The following is a 13,486-nucleotide window of genomic DNA, read 5'->3' on the forward strand; positions in this document are numbered from 1 at the left end:
TTCATGTAATAGAATCTGATTTACTGGGAGTGGCATTTAATTAATTTAATTCAATTTAGGGAGTTAACTCTATTACATATTAGTACAGAAAATTACCTCTGAACAGTCATTTCTCACTGGTGACATGCAATAAGTTAATTTAGCTCGGAGTTCGTTTGGGTGCGTTGTGAGTTCTTGGGGAAAGTTGCTATGGTGACAGCCCGATCACCCAGGGCTGTCCCTGGGACAGCAACCCCGCTGGAAATATGGGATGGATCCTCTGGGCTTGTTCTTCCTGCTCAGTGTGGGTGCTGGAATCTGGGGAAGAGTTTCCCTGGGCACTGCTCGCTGGAGCAGTGTCCTGCAGAATGTGCTCAGCCAAGGAACTCGCTCGGGGTTTTCTTTGGTCCCACCTTATCCGCAGGGAAACGATTGCTGAATCCCCATCAGGTGTGAGTCTGCTTTTCTTTAAGAAGTTTTCCTGAAGAACTTTAATAGGAGAAGGTTTGTAAACTGCTGCAACTGCTTTCTTCACGTTTCTGAATAAGTTAAATCCTGGTTTTTGTACGTGGCGTTAGTGCACAGTGGCACTGGAGACATAAAAAAATCTGTTCAGCTTAAACTGCATTAATGAAGAGTTTGCTTTGGATTTGGTGTTGAATCAGAAATGAAGAGTTTGCTTCAGACTCTCCAGGTTTGACTGTCAGGTAGGTGAACCCAGACTTCCAAACACAAACCTTCCAGGAAAGAGGCCAGCATTGAGAAGCTCATTCAGAAAAACACTATTGCATATGAAATGTCATGTTTAGGTTTAAAAGGAAGTATTAAAAAACCTGAAATATATTTTTTAAGTTCAGTATATTTTCTTCCTCCCCCACACTGCAGATCTCTATGCAGATTTAAACACTCATTTGTTATTGTATCTCTAGAGCATGACCTTAATTTAATTTGGTTTAGCTCTTCATTTTGGGCTTCAAGTTCTTCTCAGCCACTCCTTTCTGAAGCAAGAATGACATTTTCATGTATTTCAAATGCTAGGAACTGCATCCAAAGAAGGGTGTAGAACCCCAAACAGGTTTTTCTGATAGAAAATCCATGAGATTTTATTAGTACAGTCCCCTAAAGTGATAACGATGTCCCTATGGGTTTGTTATGTTAAAGACCTACTTGCTCAGAGCAACGTTTTTCAAAATAATATTGTGAAATATAAATAAACACATCTTCAGTTATCCTAATAAGGACACAAGGTTTTAACATCTAAGGCCAAAATATTTCAGGTTTGCCTTTGAGTTGGCTGGGTGCACAATTTCTCAGGGTGATGCTACCTGAAACGTGGAATAAATCCACAGTGCCCAGGAGTGGGGGAAGCTGGTCCATGCTGGACACTCTGTTGGCTCTGCTTCAGTTTTTCTTGCTGACTGATTTAGAATAATAGCTCAGATAACTCAACACTATCTTTAGAGCTGTAGTATAAACATATTAAGTCTTCTTTTGAGCTAGAATGTGAACTGGAAGGGTTGTGCCAGAACTACAGAGGCCTATTACTGGTTGCTCACAAGATTGTTGCTATTTTAGTGTCGCACATAAAATATTCATTTGGTACCATAAATGTCCATGGCAGGAGGGCCGAGGCTTTGTGTTTGCACAGGCCTTTAGTCAGTGTGACATGTGTGCCCAGTCCCATGGTTCCAGCAGCACGGGCAGTGTCGGGCAGCGTTACACTTCTGTCTGAGCAGCAGCCCTGTCATCTGCAGGCAGTCACAGCGTGCTTCCATGGGCATGTCTGAAAGGAGTTAAATATCACTGCAGCCTGCTCCTCCAAAACAGAAATGAAATACCTGCAGGAGCTGTGTTCCTGGTTTCCAGGAGAAAAATGTGCCTGTGTGTAGTGTTGTGATGTGTCTGGGCTGTTGGGCCCGGGGTTTGTCCACACTCTGCAGGCCTGGGGCTCCCTGGATGTCGATTTTGGGCACACAAAATCACATAGGTTGCCTGCACACTTGGCAGCTCAGGGGTGTCCTGCATACATTGATCTCTCTGTCCATGTTAGGTATTGATCCCTAAATACACACTGCCAATTTCCAGGCATTCCAGAAAACAGCCAGAGAGTCTTTACCTTCTTTCCAGCCCACGTGTCAAAGTGGGAAAAGAGGATGTACCTGCTGTAGCATGAGTGTTCAGTATTCCCAGTTGTTCTGGGCGGGATGCCAGCACTGACTGTGCCCTGGAACACCCTGAAACTCCAGGAACATCCACCCTGCATGGACAGACCATGAAAACTGTGTAAAACATTGTCTAATGAGATTAAATGCACACAGTCGGTTTAAAATTGAGGGATTCACTTTCTGGGTCTGCCCAGGCTTCTTCTCTGGCTCTGTGTAAAGTTATTTATTCTGTTGTTATATGTTTGAATTTTCCCACTGGTGCTTGTGGTGATGATAGTGTTGGGTTTGTGTAATTTAACTTTAACATCCACCCTGCATGGACCGTGGGTACAGCACATACTCCAGGTGTGACAGAATTTGTGCACTGTGTGCCAGCACTGAGTGATTTCTGTGGAGACAACCCCAGATAGAAATGATGGGAGTGTGGGGTATCTTCACAGTACCAACTTCATCTGTATGAAACTGGAAGCCTTTACACTGGGATTCACTCTTCAAGCCCCACTGTAGATCTATCACTGTTCAAGGTGAAGGAAATTTCAGGCTCTTGTATCCAGTAAATCAGTGGGTACTGAGGCTATCCTCATTTTCAGTTTCTTAGGAATGTACTGTTTATTGGGAATTTGCATATTTATCTGTTTGTGTGCATGGTTTAATGACTGAGTTTCTGCTGTGAAGAATATTTACTCCTCAGTCTGTGCCTGGAAGTGGTCTGTGGAAAGGAGGAAGAACACATCTGGTGTGATGGCTGTGCCAGTTGCAAATTAGGATTCAAAAAATTCTTTTGCGTATGAAAACTGTGTAAAACATTGTCTAATGATATTAAATGCACACAGTCGATTTAAAATTGAAGGATTCGCTTTCTGTGTCTGACCAGGCTTCTTCTCTGGCTCTGTACAAAGTTATTTAATCTGTTATTATATGTTTGAATTTTCCCACTGATGCTTGCAGTGACGATAGTGTTGGGTTTGTGTAATTTAACTTTAAGCTGTTTCCTTCTCTGACTCTTTTATTCTGTAGCTGCTGCTGGGGGTACCTTGCCGGGAGCAACACTGAGGAAGGTTTGGAGGGTGAGATGGGGGTGAAGGGGGGGAGCACATGCCCATGGCTGGCTCCTGACATCCTTTGCCATGTTCCTGAATTGTTGGGATTGTGTTTGTGATGCTCTGGTGTCCTGTTGGTGGGATAGAACTCGCTATGTTTCCCTAGTGGGTCGTTATACAGTTAGTTGGTGGAGTTCAGATGTTCCTAAATACTCTGGGAAGGAATACAAAATGTGATTTCTCTCTGAAGAGTTCTGAAAAGGAAAGTCTTATAAAACCTGAAAATATTCTGCCAGCATTTCTAACCACTTGCTGAGAATCCCCCTCTTAATTCTGAGCTGCCCTCTCACTTTAATTTTACAGTAGTAATTTCCTGCACCAGTTAATTTGTCTCAGCAATGACTCTTATCTCCCTCCTGTCCTTTTCAGACAGTTGTTAATGCTGTTGTTTCTTAACATTATTAATATGAGTGATTAAAAACTTCTAATAGTTTCATTATTTTCCTTTAGAATAGCCAAGATCTCTTTCTAAGGCCAGTGTATTGCCCTGCTCTGGAGGTGGGAATTGGGTTTGCAGGAGTCTGAACTCCAATTTAAACGTGTGATGATGTGTTAAAGGAAATACACTTGTGCTGAGGTATCAGAGGCTTCAGGAAGGAGAGCAGCTTCTAGTTAGGTGAATTCATTTCTTTCTTTCTCTGTTGCTTTACAAGGGGGAGCGTTAGGGCAGGTGTGTGTGCAGGGAGAGGTGCACCACTAACGCCGGTCCTCGCGTTCCCAGCGCCTGCCCGTCGGAGAACTCTTGCTTGAAAGGGAGCAGATGAATTGTCAAGTCGTGAAAGTTACCATCTGTTATCAGTTCACGTCCTGCAGGAATGCAGCTCTGTGAATTTAACTGTTCCATTGCCCACAGTCCTGGTTCCTAGCTGGGGCTGCTGAGTTTGAGGCCTGATGTGTGTACAGTCCAATTTCTGCTCATCAATTAGCTGATGGCAAACCCCATGTGTGTGCACTCAGAGCTTTCAATAAACATGAGAGAGTTTGGCTTGCAGTGGGAGAGCATCATATTTGCTTTGGATTATCAATCTATTGTTGATGACAACCTATCAACCTAATTAGCTGTACCATTTTTAATGGCACAGCTAATTAATCGTGAATTTAAAATTAAAATTATAATCAGTGCTAACATGGGGGAAAGCAGTGAAGAAAATATTAAAACTGTTTAAAGTATAAGCATTCTTCACAAGATTGCTGCATGTGAAACCAACCTGAATAATGTAGAATAAGACTGAAAAAAACATTAAAAATATATGTTGAGTCACCCAAAACAGGTTTTGTATCTTTCTGTCAAAAGAAGTATTTGTCACCCTCTCTGCTGACAGATCTGAAAGAACAAAATGTAGATGCTGTTCCAGAAAGGGAAACAAAATCTTGTGTTAGAACTCTGAAGTGCTTCAGAATCTATGTTTTTGTTAGGAACTTCTCCAGCTCTTAAGAAAAAAGTTCAGTTTGTGAATAGAGTTGGGCTCTGACCCTTCGCACAGAAGTTCTGCCTCAGGGTCGACTGTGCTGGGCTCACACAGAGGATTCACCATGGTGGTGAAGGGATAAAATGTCACTCAGGATTGGTACAATTTCAAATTTGCATTCATCAAGAACAAAATGGAGAGGATCTGCAAGTAGGGCTGGTGAAGAGAGGCCACATCTGAAACTTATTTAAAAACCAGCAGAAGCTGGGGGGAGTGCTGTGACTATCAACCTGAGAGAAAAAGGATTTCTTTGTCATGGCTGAGGGAAGTGGGAGAACTGAGTAAGATGGATTTGGAGCTCTGTTTTACATGTAGAGTGGTAGCAAATGTGCTCTAAAGGTTCTTGAGAGGTCATTTATTCCATCCTCTTGCCCTGAGACAAGATCACCAAACCTGTATCATGTCTGCAGATAATCCTTAATCACCCTTATTGTTGGAAATGTAAGTCGAAATCTCCCTGACTGCCATGTAAACCCAGCAAGTCTTGTCTTATTCACTGTGGGGTGGAGAAAATGATTTCATCCTCTTTCTCTGTATTTTTCTTAATTTGTGTACCCAGTGACTTGTAGACTGACTCTTCCCTTACCTCTGTCTGCTGTGGTAGTTCCTGTTTCCAGATTCCCGTTTCCTTTGTGCCCTTTTCAGGTGGTCCAGCTCCATCTGAAGAGGGATGCTCAGCTGTGGGTGCAGGCAGGGAAGGCTTTGTGATGCCAGGCTCGAGTAGATGGGTTGCTGGGTGTTTATCCCATTCTACCACTTGGCTTTTTACAGTCTTCTTGATTATCTTTTCCTCCTCTTTGGTTTGTGATCTGCTAAAACATGGCTGCTTTTTCTGCAGAACTGCTGTGAGGCAAGTTGTTTGCTGTTCTGCAATTTAATTCCTCCTGCCTAATGACGTGACTCCCCTTATTGAATTGTAGTAGTTTTGTCACATCGCTTCTCCGGTTCCTCACTGCCGAGCTCTGATCCTGTCACACAGTGATCTGACCACCCCCATCTTCCTTCTCCCATCTTGGTGTCATTTGCAGATTTAATAAGGATATTCTCTAGTCCATCATCCAGCTGTTAACGAAATATTGAACAGCGTAGGCTCGGATCAAGTCCCCGTGGAATCTCTTCTGAAACATAGTCTGTTTTGACAGCAAGCCATTGATTCTCCCAGAGAACATTTCAACCAATTTTACATTTTGCTCACATTTCCCCACTCTGCTTATGACAATATCAAGTAAAAATGTCATTTCAGCAGCTATTACACAGTTAAGATATATAGAGCGAGCTTTGGCTGGTGGGACACGGGTGGGAAGTGTGAGCAAACAGACAGAACTTGTTTGAACTGAGGTGAGTGACTGGGTCTGAGGGGAGGGAGGAACAAAGGAGCATCTGGGTAGGAGCCAGGGGTCAGCTGGATTTGTGGACACATTGCTTTAGAGTCAAAGTGGAGGTGGGGAATGAAGTCCTCAGTGCTTCTCTATTTCATCCTTTGCATAAAGCCAGCAGTTAAGAAGGTAAGACCTTGTATTGTTGAGAAATCGCAATAACTGATTTAGAGGTTTTCCATGAACTTTGCAGCTTCCTGTTAATTCCTACTCTGACTTCAGTTGCCTGGCAAAAAACCAAAAATAAATCAAGTGCAGAAGGTCCAAGTTGGTAGAAGTGAGAAGTCAGTCAGGAGAAGTGGGTTATAGATGAGATTTTAGAACTGGTGTGGTGAAAGACTAAGGAAGGAAATGTTGTAAAAGACAAGAGAAGACAGTGGAGAGGAAATGTCTGGAAGAAGAAGCAGAAGATGATGGACCGTGGTCAGCTGTGAGGGGGGAAAATGAAGTTAAACCATGAGAAGACTTTATTTGTTCTGGGTATTAGATAAGTTATATCATCAGGAATTGGCCCAAAGTCAAGGCATTTCTTTAAATAAATGGTGACAAAGTTCTAAAGCCACAATAACACATGTATTTTTACTTTTATCACTCAGTGTAGGCTTTGATGTCAAACAGCAGCTTCTGGTTACATGATTAAAGCCATTATAAGTTTTGGGGTTATCTTAGCATTTAAACTGCAGGGTTTTTTGGTTTTTTTTTCCCCAGAAGTTCATTGTTTTGGGGGAAAGGGTGATCCAGGCAGAAAATTTCGCATTTTTATATGTAAAAACATTAGAAGTGGGTTTTATGCAGTAGTTCTGAGCACCTTTGCTGTTGCCAGCAGATGTCACTGTGGATAGCAAATCCCAGCACTTAGGAGACAAAGGAGGTAATTTGCTAAACGAAAATTCAGCCTCTGAAAGTAGATTTTGGAGGGGGGGCGGGGGGCTAGAATTTTTTCCTGCAGCAGACTTCTGTGAGCAAATAAAAATGGGTTTCTCACAAATGAGGACTTGTGGGTTTGCCCACTCTAGAGCTGCGCTTTGTGGCTGTCTTCACCCGACTTGGGTAAGTTCCTGGCGCCCTGCATGACCTCGGAGGGGGTGTCTGTGGGATCGTGCTCCTGAGCTTTATTTGGAAAGCCTTTGGTGTTTGGAGGGAGCTTTAACCAGCAGTGGATGTGCTGCAGTGTGCGTGTGCAGGGAGCTGGCCGTGGAGGAAGTGGCTTCATTAAGGTTGATTTGGAGGGGGGAGCAAGATGAGGAAAAAAAATTGCCCATATGATTGGCTGGGAGAATAGCTCTGAATTATGGGATCCATCTGTTTCCTGTAATGAATTCATAAACCCATCAAACAATGACCTGAACGAATTGCTGAAGGAAAAAAATAATACACTGGCATGATATGTTTAACGCAGTGAGGCATTGGCATTGTATAATCAAAAATTCTCCTCACATCCAGCACTTTGTAATGGAGCTGCTGTGTTTAATAGAAGCTGTAAATAAATCCTGTCACAGTAGCAGCCAAGAATGCATTTCTGGGTTTAACTGTTTCTCTTCTGGAATGTCTGGTCCTCTAAGGCTTTAGAAATGCAAGTTTTATAGAGCTGGAGTGGGGGATTCTGAAATACAGAGAAATGTTAATGAGGTGAATGAAAGGAAAAAGCTGCCATAAATCAGTATTATGTGGCTTAACCAGTTTCTTTCATTTATGCATGTTCTTTCCTTATGTCATAGAAATGTACTTAAAAGCTATTGTTGTAATTGAAATCTGTTAGACTGATCCTATTCATTATATTAATAAAATCCACCTACAATTGCTCGTAACACTATTTTTTTATGCAGTTGGGATTCCCGAGATTGTAATCATCAAAAAGCATATGGAGTAATTATTGGATTTGTTTGGGTAAAATTGGATTAAGAAGTTTAGATACCATTAAGTACTGATAATTATTACAAGCAAGCTCATTGTTTAGCGTATGTACGGCTCGGAACGGAGAGTAAGCAGATACCCATCACAAACATCTTAAGAGCAAGAAATCGCAAGGCTTTCGTTTTACGCCTTTAATTGTATTTTTGCGAGAGGCTTTCCACCTAAATGTTTTTGCTTTAGCTCTTTAATCACGTGCTGGTTATGAAAATCACTGGGTGTTCAATCCTTTCCCCCACACGATTTAAACAACATTTATCGCATTCGGGCAAATTTAACCAGAAAAGCTCCGGTTTGATTCCCGGCGCTGCCGCAGCTGCCCACATGCCATTAGCCGTGATTCCTCGCAGGTGGAAGGTTGGACAGGCTGCTCCTGGGGGCTGCCAGGGCTCTCTGTGCCTTGGGGCTGATTAAAGGCAGAGCTCCCAGCGCCCGGGCACTGCCTGCGAGAGGCTCCCGCTGCTCTGCCTCTGTGCCCCGCGGTGGGGAAAGCCCTCGGCACCCTGTGTGTTCTGCCAGGGGCACCCACGGTGTCGGGGTGCAGCCCTGCAGGGAGGAGAAGGGCTCAAGGGTTTGCAAAGATGCCCTTATTGCCAATTCATAATTAGGGCATCCGGGGCAGGCGCTTGGAACATTTGGTATTTCTCACAGCGCATTTCAAGTGAAAATTGCCGGTTAAACATTGCTGGGGATGGCTTTTAGAACACGATCGTATTGTCTTTGTAATATATATTCTCTAAGTATTGTTGGCTGTGTTTGAAGTGTAAATTCCAGCCGGGTTCGAAGCTGGAATTTAGAGCTCAAGCCCGTTCGTGTTATGTTGTTCACTCTTTTTGCTTTATTCCTGTCATTGGTGTAATTAAACAGTTCTTTTCCGGCTACCATGATTTGTAGACGTAGTATTCTTGCAAGAGCTTCCATTTAAGTAATCTTTAAAGAGATTTTGATGGACAAAATAAAAATTACTTTGCTGTGTTGATTAGAGAAAAAACAGTAGCATGAATATGCAGAGATATTTTAATTCTAAAGTACAGTGATATTTTGATTTTCTTTGTTCTTTTCTCTCATCTGTGATTCAGATATGTAGAGGGAACATTGTCTCTAACGCTGGGAAAATGGGTTTCTCTGGCCTCATCTTTGTGATGAAACACACTTTACATTAAAGTGGAAAGTGTTGCACATTCTGTGCATTAGTCATTATTAAAAAAATAAATATATCTATATGCACACCTTTGGAAGTATCAGATGTGATTTATATATACACCATATTGAGGATATAATGCTTTTTAAAAAGCCACCTGTCATGCTCCCTAAAATATGTTTCCAATTAATTAATATTCCTCATGAAAATCTTGGGGCCAGACAAATCCCAGCTCTGCTGGCATTGTGCCAGCGAGTGGCTTCCATTCTCTCGTCCTTTTCCTCCTCTTCCCTGGCATTCCCTCTCCTCTGCTGGCACCAGGGGGTGCCTGGTCTGTCAGCTGAGCTGGAGAACCTCCCTGGCTGCCATGGTGGGTTATTTTTGGTTGATCAGCCTGTGTCTGCGGTGCTTTGGGTGAACCTCGTGGTAAATGACTTTGCAGAAATCCTGAGTCCTTCAGATCTCACTGTTTGTAAATGTTTGCATTTCTGTGATGGGAGTGGTAGTACAGGTAAATGCTTACATTGCTGTAACAGTAGTAGCAGAAGCAATAGGAGCTAAAATAAAGCCATTACAATGAAGTCACACTAATTTTCCGTAATGTTAACGACCGATCTATTTGTATTGTGGAAATGAAATAGTTTTCACGTACGTGTTGAATATGCAGATTTGATATCTGAAAATTATTCTGCATTCCACAACACTTCCTATCTGCCTTTTAAATTTCACATTAAGGATGAACTGTTTCCAGAGGTGATTGTGTATTTTGAAAAGCAGAGGAAGGTTTATTCTCTGCTCTTCAGGTATTAGAGGAAGGTTTATTCTCTGCTCTTCAGGTATTAGTGGTACTTCAATTTTTTTAATTTACTTAGAGTTCCTTTTTTGTTAAGACAGAATCACAGGTGAAATTATTTAGGTTTCCAAAACAAACGTCTTGGAGAAGTGGAGTGATGGTTCTGTCAGACTTTTTGGCATATTTTTGCTTGGTCAAGTCCCTGCTTGCTTTAAACCCACTCTCAGTGTTCCCTTGGTGCTGTTCACTGCCGCAGCTGTAGAAGATGTTCAATTTTCTAGGTGTGTCACAGCCTGGAGAGAGGCTGAGTGTGGGTTTGTAGCATCTGTGACAGTCCCAGCAACATTTGAACAGCGTTCTTGGGCACAAGGTGTGACTCCTGGGGAGGGTCCTGTGCCAGGCCAGCACTTGGGTGCTGACCGTTGTGTGTCCCTTCCCACTCAGCTTATTCCATGACTGTGAATGAGCTGGAATTTTGCACTTATTGGACATGGCATGTGATGAGCTGGTGCGGTGCTTGGTTCCGTTCATCCTAGAAGCTCAAAAAGTTTCCTTGGGTGACCTAAAATCTCTGGCAGCTGCTGTCAGGTGAGCTGAGCCAGGGCTGCCATCCCCCAGCGCCGTGCCCGCTCCCTCCTGCCTGTCCTGTCCCAAAGGGACGTGGCACTGCTGGTCACTCGTGCCAGGTGTGCAGGCACGTTCCAGGGTGGCCTGGCTGGCTCACTGCAGGCTGGGTTAGTGTGAGGGTATCAGATCTGTGCCTGGAGTGCAGATGTTGGTGACTGGGCTGTCCTGAGTGTTTGATGCAAAGGTTTGGATGAAGACCACAAGATAAAGACCACAAAGTTCGTGTGAGTGCTGAATAAGCTGGTGGATGAGATCTTTTAGCTTGGTTTTTTGGGAGCTTATTAGAAGCCTTTAGAAAATTAGAAAATGTTTGTTTTCATGGCTGTAGACCCTGGGATTTGGTGTTAATATTGGCAAGGTCGCCCCCCCAAACTGCTGAACTAAAAAGAGCTCAAGGTGGGTGCAGCAGGGTGCCACACACTTTATACGAGCATTCTGTTCAATGCTGAATTGTGAAAGCTTTCTTTTGTCCTCCTTCCTGTTTTAAACCATGCAGGTGATTTGTTTCAGTAGGGCGACAAATCTTCCAGTACCATCACAGCAAATAAACCTACACAAAAAGTAGCGCGCTCTGCCAACTTTTCGGTATCTGCAAAACCACAGTTTACCAGTTATAGTTAAAAAAAAAAAACCCAAAACCAGATAGCTTTCCAGATCCTAAACCAACGATTATCATTTTCTTTTACCCTAGTGCCAGAACCTATTAAGACCAGTTTAAGCCAGCCCCAACCTGCCGGTACCGGTACCAGTACTTCCACCAGCACTCTCACCAACAGCAGCAATGGCAAGCGCGCGTCTGCTAACGGGCAGCAGCCCGCGGCGTCCCGATACCTGCCCCGAGAGGTGCCTCCGCGCTTCCGCCAGCAGGAACAGAAGCAGCTCCTAAAGCGGGGGCAGCCACTGCCCGCCGGGGCTCTGAGTGCCCCCGGCCCGGCGCCGGGCACGGCAGCAGCGGGAGCCAGCCCTCCTCCTCCTCAGCAGGGAGCGGCGGGACAGCAGCATCCCGGCAAGGCCCAGCCAGGTAAGAGCGGCGCCCCGCTGTTAAAGATCGTTTTAAAATGCCGTTTTCAGCTTGCGATCCTCGGCTGTTGCTCGTATTCCGGCGCAGCGTGACGTTTCTGGCGTCCGCTCGGAAAAGGTTTTGTTGTTTGTTCACGTGTTCGAATCTGTTGCATCTTCCTCCGGTTTGCTTTATTTTCCCCGCCCCCCCTTGTGTTTCTTTGATAACTATAATGGATTTTCAGGAAGTGTAAATATTTAGTGATGATTCTTCCAGAAGCATTGGTAATTTGGGTATTTACAAGTTATAGCTATCATTCTGATAATTTTTATGCTCTTTGAACAGTGTTTTTTGCATGTTTATAAATAAGGAATTGGAACTTTGCTGATGTGACATTTTTATGCCTTTGCTTGCTTATGTTCTCAATTTTTATTTTTACCTTAGGAAAAGAATGCTTTGGGAAAAGTAGTTGAGCGTCTTAGGCCTTTCTCCCCCTTCATTCTGTCCTTTGCAGGTCACAGAATGGTTTGGGTTGGAAGGGGCATCAGGGAACATCCATTTCCAGCCATGGGCAGAGACACCTTCCACTATCCCAGGCTGCTCCAAGCCCTGTCCAGCCTGGCCTTGGGCACTGCCAGGGATCCAGGGGCAGCCACAGCTGCTCTGGGCACCCTGTGCCAGGGCCTAACCAACTCACAGGGAAGAATTTAATCCGAATATCCCATTTAATGCTGCCCTGTGCCAGTGAGAAGCCATTCCCTGTGTCCTGTCCCTCCATCCCTTGTCCCAAGTCGCTCTCCAGCTCTCCTGGAGCCCCTTTAAGTCCTGGAAGGGGCTCTGAGCTCTCCCTGGAGCCTTCTCCTCTCCAGGTGAGCACCCCCAACTCTCCCAGCCTGGCTCCAGAGCAGAGGGGCTCCAGCCCTTGGAGCATCTCCATGGCCTCCTGGGCTCTTTCCTGCTGTACTCTCTCCTCTCCATTCTTCTGATGCTGGGAGCCCTAGAGCTGGACACAGCACTGGAGCGGGGGTCTCAGACAGACACACAGGCCTTTCTTTGGCTGTTGGAAATAGGATGCTGAGGAATAAGTCTCTTAGCTAACTTCATTTTCCTGAAGCTGCTGGTGGGAAATAAGCAGCTCTCTTCTTATTTTCCCCTCTGTGCTAGAGATGGTTTGAGCTTTGCTGTGGAGATGAGCTCAGTGGTGCACATCCCCTTTTCCAGCTCTGCTTTGTGTGGATGTCAGGCAAAGCAGGGACTGTTCTGGCATACAGTTATCCATGGCTTAAAAAAGTGATCTGGACTAAATAAAGGAGGGATTTGATATCCTGAATATTAGTAATTTCTGTGTGATCTCAAGTGTTGCTCATTATCACTCATTAGCACTGTCAAACATCACAACATTTGGATCTGAACTGTCTGCGGTTTTTCCCTTTGGGCATTAGTGAATCTTTCACTATTTTTGCTGCTGAGCAGAACTACAACAGAGAAAATTCTTTGGTGTTGTCCTTAGAAGTTTTACTTAGATAAGAGAATAATCTCTCTCTGAAATTACAGCTTCTATGGTTATCGAAATACATTTGAAAATATCATTCAGCTACTCCCCAGAAACCCTGAACATACCCCAGAAAACTGAACATACAAAATGAAACAATTGATTATTTATTAAAATGGTTCTTTTTTAGGGAGAGAAAAGGTTCTGCTTCTGTATTCTCAAGTATTTGGCTTTAGTGAGATGAAAAGTAATCATTTCCCAGCTATTCTGTAATTTTTCTAGCAGCATTCTTGCAAATCCCAATTCATCAGAGGTGGTTCTGACATTCTTGGCTTCTCCTGGATTGAGAAACGTTGTTAACTGTCAGACTAGTGTTCTGTGTTGGAGATACATTTATATTTTATTTTCAGAACTCTGGCACTGTAGAAATCAT

General features: G+C 43.9%; 1 protein-coding gene across 10 annotated transcripts in view; it reads left to right on the top strand.

The window, feature by feature from the left end:
* The window catches only part of TNRC6C (trinucleotide repeat containing adaptor 6C), a 98,096-nt gene that overhangs the window by 32,747 nt on the left and 51,863 nt on the right, over positions 1-13,486 (top strand). For all 10 annotated transcript variants that reach the window (XM_058422895.1, XM_058422896.1, XM_040082076.2 and 7 more), the window contains one exon: positions 11,253-11,582. In XM_058422895.1, coding sequence (XP_058278878.1) covers positions 11,253-11,582 — 330 coding nt within the window. The remainder of the gene's footprint in view (positions 1-11,252; positions 11,583-13,486) is intronic.

Source organism: Hirundo rustica, chromosome 18, assembly GCF_015227805.2.
Source record: "Hirundo rustica isolate bHirRus1 chromosome 18, bHirRus1.pri.v3, whole genome shotgun sequence".
NCBI lineage: Eukaryota > Metazoa > Chordata > Aves > Passeriformes > Hirundinidae > Hirundo > Hirundo rustica.